This window comes from Juglans microcarpa x Juglans regia, chromosome 2D, assembly GCF_004785595.1.
Source record: "Juglans microcarpa x Juglans regia isolate MS1-56 chromosome 2D, Jm3101_v1.0, whole genome shotgun sequence".
Lineage (NCBI taxonomy): Eukaryota > Viridiplantae > Streptophyta > Magnoliopsida > Fagales > Juglandaceae > Juglans > Juglans microcarpa x Juglans regia.
Genome location: NC_054596.1, coordinates 32,982,543 through 33,000,913, shown reverse-complemented (window position 1 = coordinate 33,000,913; position 18,371 = coordinate 32,982,543). Strand labels below are relative to the sequence as shown.

Genomic DNA, 18,371 nt, shown 5'->3' with positions numbered 1-18,371 from the left:
AATCTGGTAAAAGCTTCCATTGGATCATCATAGATAGATGATCCAAACTTGATCTGCACAGCTTGAGTGAACTCCTCCCAAGAACGAAATGCACCAACCTCACTTGCATCTTGAAACCATAAGAGAGCTTCATCGTCCATATGAAATGATGCTAGAAAGATTCTTTGTCCAAATGGTACTTGATGATAAAGAAATTTTTTATTAGTACGATAAATCCAAACAGAAGGATTCTTACCCACAAGTCTAGGAAAGTCCAATTTGATGCCTTTAGAAAAACTTCTGTCAACCACATTACAAAATTGTACTTCACCCACACCTTCATGTATATCAACATTACACCCACAATTCTGATTTTATTGAAAATTTCTTACTATTTGACCGTTGCCTTCTGATCCATTGCAAGAAAGTCTTGAAATTTGCTGCAACAATTTGGAAACCCTCTTATCTTGATTTTCCCTGTCCACTCTAGCTGCTTCTTGCTGTTGAACCAACAATGCAATGGTATCCTCAATTTGTTTCTGTTGCCTATCCTGCTACTTCTGAAGATGATTAACAGAATCGAAAATCTGAGCAAAGGATCGCGTACCCTTTACCATTGTACACTGACAATCTGATACCAATTGTAATGGACCCATTACTACTATGACTATTTCGAAGGAGTCACCCCCCTCCAAGAACCCAAGAATTAGAGAGAGAAAGTAGAGAGAAGATGTAGAACAAGAGAGAGAATTAAGCAAACAAACCAAAAGTTGGCCTATGTTCCAACTCGTGTTGCTCTTATACTTTTTATTATAAAAAATGCTATCGTTTCTTATAACTCCAATTATACAATACTTCAGTTTCCCAAAACGACATCGTCCCTTTTAATCCTCACTAATTCAAACAACTTTTTCCTTATACAATCAATTAATTCTCACAATCGTCTCTCAAAATGACAATGTATGATTCCTTTTAAACTAATAAAATTGTCAACCCTTCTTCATCTCTCCGCCACACAGTTCTTCCACCCAACCACTATAGGTTGTCTCTTTCGTGACTTGAACCCGTGATGTAGTCCCTACTCCGATAGCAATTGTAATGGACCCACTACTACTACGATTGTTTCGAGTGAGTCACTCTCTAAAAACCCAAGAATTAGAGAGAGAAAATAGAGAGAATATGGAGAAGAAGAGACAGAGAATTGGAGGGAATTGAGCAATCAAACCAGAGTTGGCCTCTATTCCAACTCGTGGTGCTCTTATACTTCTTATTATAAAAAAGGGTATCGTTTCTTACAACTCCAATTATACAACACTGCAGTTCCCTAAAAAGACACTCTCTTTTAATCCCCACTAATTCAAACGACAATCTTTTTCCTTATACAATCAATTATTCTCACAATCGTCTCTCAAAACAACAACGTATGATTCCTTCTTAACTAACACAATTGTCAACCCTTCTTCATCTCTCCGCCACACAGTTCTTCCACCCAGCCACCACAGCTGCTCTTCAGCCCATGACAAGTAGACACGATGCATCCCTATTTTTTAATTAAATATTTAGATGTATCGAATCTTAGGGATTTTAATATGGTGTAGGTGGATTTATTTCACAAGGTGGACACCATGCATCCCTATGACAGGTGGATTTATAGTTACACCAGGTACTATTTTAGGTTTTTTCTAATTAAAAAAGCGTGGCAATTTGTGAGATTGTCACTAGAAGATTTTCTTTTTACAAAAATAAAATTTAAGTATTAGGAATATAGTAAAAATAGTTCTGGTTGTGAGATTGGTCCCCGGGTTCTCTGCCTATCATTAAGGTATCTGAAATTTCAGCCCCTCTTGATCTTCTACTGCCTACTTGACTTTGTTTCCTAGTGACAGCATTTAATAAGAGAGCATGGAAGGATAAGCATGCTCATTGTCTTTCTGAAGCTAACATTGCTGCTTGCTTGCTTTGTCAAGGTCAGGGCTCATCTTTTAGAGCAGAGAATTATCAGCTTTAGGGCCATCATAGTCTGAGGTGCCTCATCAAAGGAGTTCATGATAGATATACACCTCTTCCTATCTTCATTTATGTTATAACAGAAATCCAGAAAACAAGTTTGCACATCGACAGCCAGCAAAAGTGCCGAAAAGGAAAGGAAAGCAGTCTGAAAGAACAGCATTCGTTAAAATCCCAATTGTTCTATCATTGATATCTTGAAATAATACAGTACATTTGGTATCGCCCCGCCTCTCATTCTTTTTCCAACTACAAAATTGGGGTACAGCAATCCACCCAATCCCCCCTCCCCTCCCCTTCCAGAGAAGATAAATTTGGTTTGAGAAGTATGTGGTTTTGCAATTTACAGTATAAAAGTTTCCTTTTCAGACGTCTCTCTTAGGAGTGGTATACCTAACCTGACTGCAGTCAACCTTGAATTAGTCTGCTGCGATCACAGCTTCATTGTATTGGTTCCACACTGAACCAGGGACTTCTTTGAGTTCTTCCACCTATAAACAGGAGCATCTCCTACCATGTCTTTTCTCTCAGAATTTGTGAAGTTTGAGATTGTCACTTCCCGAGACAATATCACTCTAGTAATGGCACCCACCCTTCAATGTCTTTTGCATGCATCTGAACACCATTAAATAAAATTACAAAACCTAATGATTTACTTTCAACTTCTGTCTGGTTTCACAAATACATCCAGGAAGGGGATTTGCATAAAAACTTTCCTCCAGCTTTGGAAACTCCCCACGCTCCCTTCGGTATGGAGCTCCAACACGGTCTTTGTGAAGCTTTCTCACTTTGGAACTAAATTTCTTCCAGGAGATTTTGCCTTCATCAAGCTTATCAACAAGTTCTACAAAATTCATCCTGAATGAACACAATGACAATTATCATACACTGCAATTTTGATGAGTGAAAAACCAATACAGAAACAGAACAAAAAACACCAAATCAGACATGCTAAGGGGAGACAGCTCAGAATATTACTTGTCAGGATTGACGGTCTTCCTAAAGTCCTCAAAGCGCCTATGACCTTGAACTGCCTTTGCCATATTGCCATCATAAGTATAAACAAACACATCACTCTGGAGGGCAACAACATAGTCTATACCGGCCAGCATGTTCTGGTGGTTCTTGAAAGGAATAAGCTCTTTGTCTGTAGAGAGACTGGAATGGGAGAAGATGTTTGGGAAATCATCCTTAAGGTATTGCATAGTTCCGTTACCATAAGCTTCACCAGCTACCAAGTAAATCCTGGTGCTAGATGGAAAACCAAGCCCTTTAAGCAGAAGGGCTGTTTCCCTAGGGGTCAATGGGCAGCCTCCAAGCAACCTTTTTTCTGTCGCATTGATCTCTTTGTCCTTCCAGTGGCTGACTTCATACCGCATCCTACGTAGCTCATCATCTTCTTCTGCAGTCAGATTATGACTGCAGCCAGTAAATGCAAGCATATCCTTCTCATATCTGTAATAGAAAGAACGACAAAGAGATGAAAGAAAGAAAGAAAGAAGTATGATAGATTAGAAAATGAGTAACATTATATAACTTACCTAAATTAATCCAAATTTATCGTAGAATATTAACAATTTAATTCCGAGTAGGAAAGGGATTAACAGTTAAGGATGCCTATGAAATTGAACCATTGTCCAACACAAGCAAGCATTAACCCATAAAAAATCAAAACATTAGCAGGAGCCCACAAGTCAATTGAAGGTCCCCTTATTTGTGTGGCTCATTCCGAGGAGATGATTCATAAAACCACCTGTTCCATAAAACCCAAAATCACAGGATAGGGACCTTCCAGAGTTCATGCCCAAAGTCTATGCAATAAAGTCTATGCTCTTATCTTTCTCTCTCCATCCCTAGGACCTAGAGATCAGGCTAGAACTCTAGGGATCCTAATCCAAAATCACAAATGGGAAGGTCAACCACATAACTTCAAAATACCACTGATTCCTGTAATAAGTAGATATGAGCTGCTGTGATGTTGAGGAAGTTTAAACTTCTATATTCAGCTCATAGACTTCATGGCCAATATGATATATAGATAATGGAGAATCAATGGAAGTTTAACATCAGATTTTAAGGGGAAATTAAAAAAAAAAAAAACAACAAACAAACAAACCAAAGAATATAAACCTTAATGACTAGATCAGTGCACATTCTATCAGCAAAAGAGGACCCATGCAAAACACACCCAGAAGCAACAGGAAAAATATCTCGATAAGATGTATAACTGTCAAAACTTGCCTCAAATGGAGGGCAAGATAAGGGCTTCCATTCTGTCGCATTCTAGAAACCAAGGTGTTTGCATGTGCTTCTATTGGAGCTGAATATTTCAAAGCCTTGTAATTTACACGGCACCTCAGCTTTTGAATGGAACTTGGGATATCATTGTTGGCAAGCCGAGAATCAGTGTGAGTGAAATAGATTACATGGTGCTGCTTTAGAAGAGGGAGGACCTCAGTATTATAATAAATGACCTGAAAAAAAAATGAATAAAAATAAGGCTGCTATCAATCTCGGAACGAGATAAAATAAAATAAGATAATGGCATTTGATTTTTTTTTTCTTTTATAAACGCCATTGGATGTTAGAATTATGTAGGAACATGTAGCACATATATGCACACAATGGAACATACACAAGTATCCCAATATCAGACAAATGAGTCTTTTTCATATTACTCAAACTGAATGGCAAATGCTAGCTAACAGGATCCAGCATGTTGTTTTAGCTTTATGATTTATTGTGCGTGACGAAAATAGCATTTGGTCCTAGGGGAACAGCCTTGTATTATATTTCATTACACTTTAAAGAAAGTGGGTCAACTCAAGATAGAAAAGTTTTTGTTTGACCTTGGACCAAGATATTGGTGTTTTGTTGAAAGGCTCAAGTCCAGCATAGGCAGGTGGCAACGTCTCCACTATGTGGATATCATGTTTCAGAGTTTTGATGAAGTGTTGCCAATCAAAAAGATCTTTAAATCCACTGCAAATATATATACATATGAAATAAGTTAGGCCAAAGTAGATAATGAAAAACTTGTACACATGCAAGATATTATTTAAACTTCAAGCAGCATAAGAATAACCCCTCTGTAGGTCTCACAGTAAGGCATCTTCTCTTGAAAGCAGCTGCCCAATAGATTCCTCTGGGGAATGAATTTCACACATTTACCAGAAAATACCAATGCTTAGATTTTTAAATGATCAGAAATTATTTTCCAAGGTCACGCAAAAAGAAGGGTCGAGTATACCATATATTCATTTATTTTTTAAGAAATGAAAAGGAAGGAAAGGATAGAAAATAGTAGACGTTTCAGTATTATGTAGTCGCTCTCCAAAGAGTTAGCTTATAATATTTAAAAAGCTTGAGAACTCTACCTAAATTTTTTACCAAGTTTAGTCACTTTCATGTTAAGTGTGTTAATAAGGCCAAGGGCGTTAGAATACATGACTCCAATTACTGAACAATAGTAGAAGTACAGAAACAAACCAACCTCTCATCAGCCCAATAGGAGGTGTGATCAAGCGAAGGCAGGACAAGTGTTGCCTTCATAACCTTCGCAATGGCAACCATATCACAAATCTGCACTCTAAAATAATTGACAGATCAGACTCTGGCCAAAATCCACATAAATCAGTGAAAACTATAAAAACACGCAATAGGCAGACCCCAAATCTCATCTGATTTAAGCCTCCATTAGCATTTACAAGGATGTATCCATTTGTCTTTGCATCCAGCTCTGTCAATAGAAGCAAAAAGAACAAAGAGAAAGCAATAACCTGAGAAACACACATATAGACACAATAAAGTAGATGAGTGAGAGAGAAAGATGCACATCATACCTTTGTGACTGCTTGACCGGTCGATGCACTGGGTGAAATTCTCACTATCTGGTTTGGACCAGATACCTGAGCCCTGAACAAGAAGTCATTGTCACGAGAAGAAATTAACAAACTCTTAAAGAGACATTATCCACCATTTGGCTCTCAAGATAAGCCATTTTCAGGACATAATGATCCATTTAGGAAAAGAGTAAGAAACAATCGAAGCTGAGGGAGTAAATAGTGAGCTTAAATACAGATCGGAAACTTACTTCAGCCTTGCCATTTTGGCTGCCAACTATACCCGATGCCACCATCATTAGAGTCCGTTCCACATCACTTCCGCCCTCCCTATATCCATATTCATGAGAGCTTTGATCCATTAGATTTAGACCAGTGATGGAGTCAGTTGAATCCTAATTAAAAAGATTGAATAATTTAGGTGAGATTAAGGATGCTTCACAAGCAACATAATATGCAATAGCCCAAACGATAAGGTAGCAGATGCAAACTAATAGTCTAATATATATATATACAGCCACGTATTATTTTTCATAGGTGGACAGAAAGATCAACATATATATAACATCCGTATGGATATCTACTTGAGCCAACCTGATTGGACGCAGCTCTTTCAATGGCAGATCCAAACCATCCTGTAGCACAAATCTTTAGAAGACCCAGAAATAGACACGCCCCACAGAACAGCAAAAACATCCAATGGCCTAGCTTCTTCCTCTCCCTCAACCCCAACTCTACCATTACAGATCCCACAGGACTCCTTAGCAAGCGCCTGACTAAACCCCCATGAACCCTCTGGCTCACGTGGATGTGGCTTTGCTTCCTTTCTAAGAATGACTCGAACCCATCGAGGGCAACCGAGTCGGCGCCCTTTTCGGATCTAGGTGAGCTGAGGTGGAGGTCAATTTCATGGTGGTTACTGAAACCGGTAATATTACTGCCATTATTGCTGTCGTTAATGTTACTGCTGTCGTCCTTGCTGCCATGGGTGTTGCTGGTGACGGTGTTGCGCTTGAAAGAGTGGCCTCGGCGAGTCATTGGACCCGAGAAACGAGGGCTGTTGACTCGCTGGGAGATTCCATCGCTGGTGTTATGGAGGTGATGATGGTGACCCATCACTTCTGTGTGCGTGTTTCGTGAAGGTGATGTTGTCAATGAGTGGATTTGGACGAGATCGCCATTAACGAATCACTAGAGAGAGAGAGAGAAAGGGGTAGAGAGGTGAGGGAGAGTTGATTCATTTGTATGGAAACTATAGACTCGCTGCGTCTGAAACAGTGAAACTACTGGCTATAAAGCTTCGTTTGGTTACCAAACTCACCTCAACTCATCTCAACTCATCATTACAATTTTTTCAAATCTCAATATAAAATATAATAAACAATTCAACTTTTTCAAATTTCAAAATAATAATAATATTAAAAAATAATATTCTAATAATATTTTATCATCACAACTCAACTCAACTCAACTCACTTCAACATCCATACACACCCTAAATGACAACTTTTCAAATTATTTGTTAAGACGAACTTCTATATTGTTATTTCTGTGAGTAAACTAATTTATTTCGTAATGAAATAATTACAGCGTGTTACGACATAATAATTTTAATTTGTTAAGGCGATTATATTCGCCTTGATAGAGTACTTTGGATTATAATTTATACCCTATGTTTCTCTTAACGATTTTTGGGATCTACCAGAATTGACCAATGATAGGGAGATCCAACGGTCAATATTTTTCAGGTCGTTGTATACCTTGTTTGAAACACAGTTAAAATATCATCAAACATTTTTGAGTCTTTCTACCAAAAACAGAAAAGGTGACGTACGAATGAAAGAAAGAAAGCAAACTTTAGACTTATGTTCAGTCTCTTTTTATTTGATGTGTCATGTTAACCAAAAGAATAGACGAGATCGATTGAGTGAAAACATTAGTAAATTTCATTCATTTACTTTTTTTTTTTTTTAACTAAAAAATCATTGAATGTAATCCCAATTCAAACAATTCTTGTGTAATAAAGAAAAAGCGTGTCAATTTTGATTGACATAATAGAAATATATGCTTAGGAAAATGATATACATATAATCATTTTTTTACAATTTTTTATATAATTATATTTTAAATGACGTGTATTTTTTATAAAATAACTTATAAAATTAATATCACTTTACTTGATTCTTTCATTTTAAAATATGATTTAATAAATGATTATAAAATGAAGTCGTGCATGTATCATTACTTGTGCACTTAAAAGAGTAAAATGAAATTCTTCGTAACTTTTTATTGTAAAATTTGAAGAGCAAAACTTGAGAAACCTAAATATTTAATGCTATTTAAAGATTTATAAAAATAAAAATAAAAGAGAAGTGATATAGCATAAAAAGATCTCATAAAAATAATATCACAAACTGATATAACTTTACATGATACGTTAGTTCTATTTTATAATAAAAGAAAATTGATTTGTACAAACTTAAAATAGATAAGTCTCGTACAAGCTTTTGTAAAAAAATATAAAAAAAAAAAACTATTTTTTATTAGTAAAACTTAATTTCTTACAAAAGATTTGTACGAGACTTATATATTAGAAACTTCTACCTGCCATTATTTCTCAAAATAAAATGGAACAACACTCATCCAACATTTTACCATAAAATTTTGTGAGGTGTAAACTTAATCCCTTATGTAACACGCGGATTGACTGGAAAAGAAAAAAAATCGACAGAGGAATTGCACGTGCATGACCAACGCAAAAAAGTCATTGGAGGTGGAAGAAATTAAAATAAAGAGCCATGATTAAAAATATATATATATATATATATATATATATATATATATATTAAAATTATTATTCACAGGCCACTGCAAATATGGGAACAGGCAAAGGATGGCCAGAACCAAAAAGAGTGAGTGCGTTTGATGGTCATAGTCATGGTGGTTTGGTAAAGAAGAAGAAGAAGATTCAGAGCAGATTGGAAAACAAGAAAGAAGCACCCAAACCAAGACCTTTCAGACGCGCCTCTCTTCTTTGTAGAATCGTTCCCCCCATCTTCTGGTAGTTTGATGCGGTGCACCAACCCCGATTCAAACTTTGCAATAATTCAAGTCTTCTGGATTTTTCATGACAAAGATATATAACATCATTTATGTATTATGGAAAAATAAATATACCAGTAGGAGTGGTGATCCTAACAAGCATCCCAAAATAGTGGTTCCCATGGCATTGTTGGCCACCACGAATACGATATTTTCTTAGAATTATCGGGTGCCCGAGGATAAAATCTTGAATAATTTTGGGAGTATATATGCTCTCTGTAATGAATTTATTTATTGTAAGTGCACATTGGATAATTCAATAAAAAAAATCTCTGGCATTTAGAAATTGTTTGTATCCAAAAGGATTTGAACTTTAGACCTCAATGAAACATACCACTAAGATTAAGACTCTTACCACCATGAATACGATTGCTGGAGCAATCCATTGATTGGATTGCATAAAACATTTTATTGCAAAAAAATCCCACAAAGAGGAGTTCACTAGTTTACCTTTCTTGAAGTGGTAGTCGAAGATCTACAAGCTCACATCTTTTGCATTCTTGGAAAAATTCGGTGGACAAAATGTACTTTCCGATAACGAGAATGCACCAACGGGCTTTTCGGAAAAGTTGTGTTAAGAGTTGGCATCTTGAAAACAGTAATCGAACGAGCTTCCCAACACCTACACAAAATAAAAACAAAAAATATAACAGAATAGTTGCTCATATCGACTAACCTAGGGATGTGCGATCAGCTCGGAAAAAATATGGCGACGTGTGGCGGACATACATGCTCCCACTAGTGAGGGGGACAGGGTATTTGGGACAGAAACAGGGAAGAGGAGAACAACTAGCAAGTGTGTGGGGGTTGGGATGTGGCTTGGAGCGTTGAGATTTCAGAAAGCTTTGGGCAGAGTCTTTATGCAGTGCATGAGGATCGCATGCACATCGGACAAGGTTGATGCTGCAATCGCTAGAAAGATGGATATGAAAGGATCATGGTAAGTTGGTGTGGGATTGTGGCTTGGCTATGGGATCTAGGGATGAGCAAATCTAATCAATACAAAAAATCTTAGAAAAAAAAAAGGCAAAGTTCAAAATTGGAGAAAGAAAAAGGAAAAATGGTCGACCAATAGAACATTGAGACATCCATCAATGAGGGAGGAAGAGAGGAGCCGAAGCTCCTCCCTCCACCCGATGGTGGGCAATATGAAGGTGTTTTGGCCTGAGGGGTTGGGACTTGGCTATAGGTCTAGAAAGGGAGGCGCTTCAAGGTGATTGGACATCAATATCTATATCATAAACATATTTTAATTAAAAACGGTCCATACAATGTAACTTTGGGGCTATGGGGTAGGTCCTAAGGGGTGAGATCCAAAGGGGCTAGGCAGCCTCGAAAGATGAAGCATCTAACTGACAGAAGAAAGCCAAGACCCGACCGAGCAAAGTGCTAGGACAGAGAAACCATGGGAGACTGAGACACGAATGTAGTGCCTGTTGACTTGTCATCTCTCTAGGGAACCTCCCTACTAGAAGGGAGAACTTGATTCGCTCCTTCTGAATTGAGAGGTGAAGGGGCTTCCCCACCAGAAGAATGAGCCTATCGGGCTTATTCTAGGGTAACGGGTGGAGGAGGCTTCAAATCTAGAAGAGAGGTGTTGAGAGGCACCAAGGGGACTAGGACCTGAATCTCCAACAAGCTTTGTGCTTGGAGGGTCGTCTCGGGACAATCCCCGAGAATTAAGCAGAAGATCAGGAGTCTCCTTACCAGACGTCTGACACCACCAAAAACCTCTTTTGCCAGTTTTTAACATGGGAGTAGCAGGGTATGATGTACACTACCCTATCTGTGGGTCATGAGCAAAAACTACACAAATTACCATCAGAGTGACGAATACCATGACAGTAAAGGAATTCTTTGGGGTAACGTCAAGGTACTCCTCACCTATGGGCTCTAAGGCTATGTTTGGGTAGTGGATCACTCCACTATTATTCAATATTTTATATTTTTTATCTACTTTTTACTACTATTCACTAATATTCAATATTTAGTCATTACTTTTTCACTATTATTCACAGATTATCTGAGATCATCTCACTGTCCAAACGTAGCCTAACACTAGACACCACACAATGTAACATGCCAGCAACGTCCTTCAGGCATTAGGGTGAAGCTACGTTGGAGCCAAATCCAAATAGTCCAAGATGTCCATGATTGGACAACAAAAGGGAAGGCATAACCCCATCTGGAACAAGAGCATAAAAAGAGCCACCTTTCCAGGAAACCCTTCAAGGTCTATGGCCCTGCAGCTAAGGCCAGACACCTCCAAAACGATCGAGTCAGAAACTCCATATGAGTGCGACATGAAGTCCAGGTTAATTTAGGTAATCATGAAGGGCCAACGACAACTCTTGAATTCATTTGGATGGTAAGAGCCATCTCTTCTACTCCTTTGAGAAGGATCTTGGGAGCGAGAGAAACGCAAACTGCGAGAACCAAAACGAAAGGTGTTACGTAGAGCCATAAGGAGCAGAGAGAAAGGCAAGGGCAGAAAGAAGAAGAAAGGTAAAGGATAGGGTTCAAAGGAGAGCAAGGTGATGAGGGTCGATTAGAGCCTTGAGAAGATTGAATAGCAATGAGAAACAAAAATTAGTGAAATGACAGACTTTTTTTTTTTTTTCTAATCATTGAAAAGACAGACTTAAATAGGGGTTGTAGTGGTCAAAAAACAACCCAACGAATGTATGATAGGCAGCACTGGCGTAGGTGCTGAACGGATGAATCTTGTGGTTCACTCTACACGAAAGGACATGGTACTGAATCATTGCATGCCATCTTGAACTTGGGAGACATACCAACGCAAAACCAAATGGACTAAACCTTGACAAGATTAAAGATTTCCGCTACACTCGAATGACATGTTTTTATGGGGTAAGTAGAGGGACGAATGGGCTCTCGCCCAGGAGGCTCTCGCCCACACCAATGGTAACCTCTGAATTAAAGGGGGGAAAGCCCATGGTTATCAATTAAGGAGGCCAAAGTAATCCAAGGCGTTAGGTAGAGCTCTCGGGCCTGTCCCAAAGCCGAAGGAAGGCCCAACAGGAACAGTCTAACCCTGGCAAAACAGGCACATCAGAGATCCAGATCAATTTGGAAAGCGAGACAGCGTACCAGTAGACTTGCCCCTACTTGGATATTTCGCAGGAAGCCACACCGCATTAAATAACCCGATACGTGATCACATGCAAGGCAACTCAATAAAAGATCCTATCCCTTACAGGGTACCCAAAGAGAGGACGCACCTCACCACCTGTCAAGGGGGATACAATCCAAGGTACTAGTGGGAGCAATTGATTTAAATGACGACATGGCATCCCGAACAGGGGACGAACAGCCCAAGTACATAAGAGAAACAAGGGCTCAACCTCTACAAGGGGATATAAAGCCGATTCGAGGTAAAACAAAAAGCTCTAGCTCATAAGTTCATTCTCTAATTCTCCCCAAAGTAATATATTAACTTAATCATCAAAGGTGTCCTACGAGACTCCCAACCCTCTCTACTTTTTGATTGCAGGTACGAGAATATGTGACAGGTGCTACGAAAAAGTCCCTGATAGACAAGTTATTGAAAATACTTGAAAATTACTTGGTGGAAGACCGATGTGAAAAGCTAATTTCACTTTTAAAGAAGTAAACATAGTTGATCATAGATTAGCAAAACGTGTTCTTTCCTATGAAACTAAGAGGGTATGGATGGAAGAGGTCCAGCATTATTTCAATTTTGTTTTGTTTGACAAATTTTGTAATGATTGAGCAATGAATAGAAAAGTCTTTTAATGAATTTTAGAAAAAAAAAGTAATGATACAAAAAATATTTTTACAACACATTTTACAATAATATTATAAGATGATATTTTTATAAAATAATATTACTTTAATAAAATATTTTATAAAAATATTCATCGTTTAAAATATAATTATATAAAATATTATAAAAAATGTCTCGTGTAATCATTTTTAAGAAAAAAAAAAAAAAAGTATCTTCATCATCACTCTTCATGTAGTGGGCCCATAACTAATTTCCCAAAGAAATTACATACGAGTAAAGGTTTGCGCGTAATCATAAAATTTGGCATGATAAGGTTTGTGATCAATAATTAGAAAAATCGTTGAAAGGAGTACTTGAATGTCTTTCTAGAGATGGGAACGAGAGCTGGCTATTTGTCCAAATGTCAAAATTATATTCGCCGCCGTCCAATTTGGACTCTGACAAGATTATTCATTAAAAACATGTTACGCGGCGGTAAAACAGCGGCTGCACATGAATATACATAAAAAGCTGTCACATAATAATAAAATAAGAGTGAATGTTATTATACAAAATAAATTATTTCAAAACAAACAAATAAAATCTTATTATATTAATAATATATAAAAATATATTTTTAACACCGACTAAAAAATAAAATAATTCGAAAATAAATTATCTCTGTGTGCCATTGCAGCATGTTTAGTTCTCCTTTTTACTTTTTTATTTATTTATTTATTATTATTTTTTCATGTATTATAACGCTTACCTGTCTGATGTGATTCTTAGACACGTGGCAGTGTGCTTTCCACTAATTTCTTAAATAAACACGGACGGATAATTGTTATAACCTACGCAAATTCAGAAACTATTGTGATGGGAATTTATATATGTTACCTCTATTTACAAGGAAACTATATTGACAATGGAAAACTAATTGCCTCTACATTGCTTAGATTTCTAATGAGAATTTATACGAATAAATTGAGGTTTACATCATTTGGATTCTAAGATAGTAGATAGTAGAACTTATTTACTGATTTTATATTAATAAAATATTAAAATCATCAAACAGATGTGTAGGACACAACATTGTTGCATTTAACTTAATTAATTGAAAAAAAAAATTAAGAATAATAATGAGAATTTATTTTATATGTATATATTATAATATAATATAAGAATAATAACTATTGGCTGGTTATCATCATTCAGTCTCTTTCGCTCGTGATCAAACATGAGATCAATGGTCACTTTAGATAATTTAAGTTGCGTTTGGATAGTGAGGTGATTTCAAATAATTTATAAATTATAGTAAAAAAATAATGATAGAATATTTAATAATACTGAATAGTAGTGAAAAGTATGTAAAAAATAATAATAAAATAATAAATAGTACTCCAAATACTCTACTACCCAAACCAACCCTTAAAGTCAAGCTTTCCCACTAAACAAACAAAACAAGGTGATCCATCTCTATCTATATGAAGGGTCATTTGGGAGATTTCTTCAGGTCAATGGACCAAATCGTTTGGTTTATAATAATAGAATGTAAGGCTTTTCTTGATGGGCAGGAGCTACTCGGCTTGGAGGCTTAAGACAGTGATAAATGATGGACCACATGCGCGCATGTTGTGACATGTTCCACAGTTATTGGAGGACCACATCTCACAATCTTTGATGTTTTATATATTTAGATATAAATATATCAGTAATAACGTGTGCAAGTGGTTTTATTAATAAAATAAATGAAATGTTATGTATAAGTTACTATTCACTCTCATATTTCATATCTATAATTTTTTATAGGGTGTGAGGGTATTTTTTATATAATATGAGATATAGGGTGATGAATAGTGGCTGATGAGAAAAACTTTTCATAAAACAAATCCCATCACAAGAGGCATTGATACCATTCAAAGGCAAAATTGATTTGAAAAAAGAAAAGAAAAAAAAAAAAAAAGAAGAAACAAATAGAGAAATAGATATGGTTGAGTATGTGGTTGAGTGGAGAATGAGTGGGAATGAGTCACAAACATTGACATTATTGAGAGATAAAGGCATGATTCAAGGATGTGCAGTTTCTGCCAATTTATTTGCAGCGAACAAATGTCTCACCCCCAATTCATCAGCTTATCTGTCTCCAGCCTCTCTCTCTCCCTCTAGTTTTGTTTATGCTTTTTTAGAATTTGATGCTCAATAATTGGTAAGATGACATATGTATAGTTTTAAGAAAAATTCTTCTCATCAGTCACTATTCACTACTCTATATCATATAAAAAACACCTCACGCCCTATGAAAAAAAAAACTATAGATGTAGGATGTGTGAGTGAATAGTAGCTGATGAGTAGAATTACTTATAGTTCCAATGGTAGGATGTGCATCCATGGCTTGATAAAGTAGAGAAAATGCATAAAAAATAAATAAAATATCGAGGTAATGAAATTCGCTATAAAATAAGCGTTTAATAAGCTTTCAATCTTCATTTCACTCTCGGCTACGCTAAGAGGAGTACAAAGATGAAGTCAGGGGGATAAAGAACCTCAAAATCAATAGTCTGAAGTCCCTTTTCCCTTCTTGGTCTTCTGCGTTAATCTTGTCCATCAAAATTTTATGAAGGTCTTTGTTGCGTGGGACTCGGAGCAAGTTTAGTCTCCAATAACCATGAAGGAATGTCATCGGCCTGTGCCACTTAATAAGACAGGCCCATGATGCTAAGGCTTTCAATCCCAATTCCAAATTAATTAGGCTGGGCTCAATCATGGGGCATGTGTGTGTGACAGCCGGGCCATCCAAACCTAAGCCCATTAACACAAAGTCACCTCTTTCTCTAAATAAAGTTTATCATCAAAAAAAAAAAAAAAAAAAAAAACTATATCTCTAGGCTTAACTACCTGATAAGTATGATTTTTATGTGATTTTTATTTTATTTTTATTTATAAAAAGTGCCAGTTTTCCATCAATACTATTGATTTTATTTTATTTCTACATATTTTTCTTTATTTTCTTAGATTTGAATGAATGAAAAGATTTAATGCGAAATGAGGACATTTTGGTACAAAAGAAGACTACAGATCCAGACCGACGAGAGGCAACGAGATCTGAATAGATCCGAGGAGATTTAGCTGAGGAGACTCAATGGCGACAAGAATTGGTGACAAGAGTTAGGCGATGAGCGATATATTTTACCTCCTGGACGAGAAGACTTGGCAACAAGACTCTAGGCGGTTGGATTGAGCGACTACTCTAACCGATCAATTTAAACGACCAATCTAAACGACATCGTGGACAACAACTAGTAAATGGCTTGAAAGTAATTTTTATCAAGAAAAAGAGAAAGAAATCACAGAAAGAATCCACAAGAAATCCAAGTTCGGAATACACTGGGAGACAGCTGGAGATGCTTGAGTGTTTTGATCATAACTTTCTTCTCATATATCCGATAATGCGATTCTGGAAGGGTTGGAAAGCTTACTTAAAGGGCTACAACTTTGTCTCTAATAAATATTTCTAAGTTTTGAATCCTGGAGCATATACGAGACTGCCAAAAATTAGTCCTGAAAGTTAGGCATTTTTTGGGCGGAAATCATGAAAATATTAGGGTTTCTTTTGTACCCTATATAAGCATATCATTAACACGAAATTAAGAGATGAGAGTCTGAGTTTTAGAGTAAAATATTCTAGAGTTTATTCTTTAAGTTTCTTTGAAGGTGGCGGATCTGGGGAGCAGAGGCAAGAGCCGCATGCTTCATCAACCGACTCCAACAAAGAATACTAGTTTTATTCTTTTTCTTTTAAATTTTATTATGATCTAATTTTATTTTTTAGAGCTTTGTTGTAGTTTAGCATTGAACACACAATTTATATTCTAAGTTATTTTATGTTCAATATTTCCATCATTGAGTGTTTATTCCTTGTTATTAATACTTGTAATTTTCTAGCTAATTATTATTCGATCTATTGAATCGCAATAATACCGAGAGGTAATTTATGATTAGAGTTATAGGATTAAGCACCATTAGTTGAGCGAAAGTAGAGATACTTTACTGCAATTAGTGTGATTTTTAAGAAAAAAAAAACTTAATGAGTCTCTAATTAGTTAAATTTACATAGAGATATGAAGTTATTAGTTGGAGATAGTTTTGGTATTGTTCGAGAGAAAATATTGAATAGTTAAGGGATTTTTAACATCAACTTGAGATAATTGGAATTCTATAACAAGGAAGAATAAATTGTGTGGGATTTGTTAGGTGAAATCAAACGCTCTAGGTCTATTCTTATTATCTTTAAAAATCTAAATTTTAATGTTTTTTTCTTCAGTTTAATTTAGATAATCTATTCTTTAAAATTTAGTTTCCAAATAGTAATTAATTTAGTAAATTTCAGTACTCAATAGCATAATTAATCTCTATGGGTTCGACATCCGTTTTCTTTAAAACACTTTACTACTTGTTACGATTATGTGCACCTACATATATTTTCAGCAGAACAAGTTTTTGGCGGCATTGCCGGAGATTAGTTATTAGTTATTGATATTGATACTAGTTAAATTTTTACTACTTTAGATTTTATTTTATTTTTAGAAATTGGTTTAAATTAGATCTCAGTTTGGTTTTCTTTTCAGGAATCATAAGTGCATGCCCCAATCTAAATTATTAGAGCATACATTTTTCGATCCTGAGATTGAAAGAACCTTACATCGGATTAATAAAGAGAAAAAAGAAAGAAGTCGCCGCATCTAAATTTAATATGGCCAACTAGGAGCACAAAGTGTTAAGAGACTATGATATGCCCTCTGTCAATGGGGCAACATCTAGTATAAGGCGGCCAGCTATACAAGCCAATAATTTCGAGATCAAGCCGACCATCATTCAAATGATTCAACAAACCGACCAGTTTGGGGGCCGTCACAAGAGGATCTTAATGTCCATATTGCAAATTTCGTAAAAATTTGTGATACTTTTAAACATAATAGAGTGACATATGATACGATTCGATTGAGACTTACTTTCTCGCTTAGGGAAAAAGCAAAACATGGTTTAACTCTTTGTCGCCTGGCATCATCACCACCTAGGAAGAGTTGGCACAAAAATTCTTAGCAAAATATTTCCCTTCGGCCAAGACAACGAAGTTAAGGAATGATATTATTACATTCACCCAAATTGAGGGTGAATCATTATATGAGGCATGAGAGAGATACAAGGATTTATTGCGCAAATGTTCACATCACGACCTCCCAACCTGGCTTCAAATATAGACATTTTACAATGGTTTGGGACCCACAAATAGATCTATGGTTGATGTGGCCGTGGGAGAAGCATTAATGAGTGAGACCCATGAAGCTACATATAAAATTTTGGAAGAATTGGCATCTAACAATTATCAATGGTCTGCGGAGAAAGCAATGCCAAGAAAGACAGCTGGAGTTTTTGAACTTGATTCTATTACCACATTGGCCGCACAGATGGCAAATCTATCACAACAACTAGGTAAGATGAATGTTAATGTTATTCAAACTAATGTTATTTGTAATCATTGCGCATGAAATCATTCAAGTGTAGATTGCCGAGTGGGGAATTCTTTTGCCTAACCGAGTTATGAAGAAGCCCATTAAATGTCCAATTTCCAACGTCAAAACAATCTTTATTCAAACACATTCAATCTCAGATGGATAATAGGGACTTTACCGAGT

At 36.3% G+C, this 18,371-nt stretch overlaps 1 protein-coding gene and 1 non-coding gene across 2 annotated transcripts; both read right to left on the bottom strand.

Annotated features, from left to right (window-relative positions):
• Positions 1–2,120: 2,120 nt before the first annotated feature.
• LOC121250285 (O-fucosyltransferase 35) lies at positions 2,121–7,104 on the bottom strand. Its single transcript, XM_041149368.1, has 9 exons — positions 6,423–7,104; positions 6,080–6,223; positions 5,829–5,901; positions 5,655–5,725; positions 5,480–5,568; positions 4,836–4,968; positions 4,228–4,460; positions 2,965–3,441; positions 2,121–2,844 (listed from the first exon to the last, which is right to left on the bottom strand). Exons 1-9 carry the CDS (start codon positions 6,942–6,944, stop codon positions 2,631–2,633), a joined length of 1,956 nt encoding a protein of 651 aa, XP_041005302.1. The 5' UTR covers positions 6,945–7,104; the 3' UTR covers positions 2,121–2,630.
• Positions 7,105–17,807: 10,703 nt separating this feature from the next.
• LOC121251308 lies at positions 17,808–17,914 on the bottom strand. The gene has a single exon (XR_005937976.1). It is a non-coding gene; the product is annotated as a small nucleolar RNA R71 (small nucleolar RNA).
• Between the last annotated feature and the right edge of the window lie 457 nt (positions 17,915–18,371).

Coding starts and splice junctions, on each gene's coding strand:
- LOC121250285 (XM_041149368.1), bottom strand. CDS start 6,944: ATGGGTCACCATCATCACCTCCATAACACCAGCGATGGAATCTCCCAG. Junction 6,224..6,422: donor AAAGAGCTGCGTCCAATCAG/GTTGGCTCAAGT, acceptor CTTTTTAATTAG/GATTCAACTGACTCCATCAC. Junction 5,726..5,828: donor CCGGTCAAGCAGTCACAAAG/GTATGATGTGCA, acceptor TTCTATTGACAG/AGCTGGATGCAAAGACAAAT.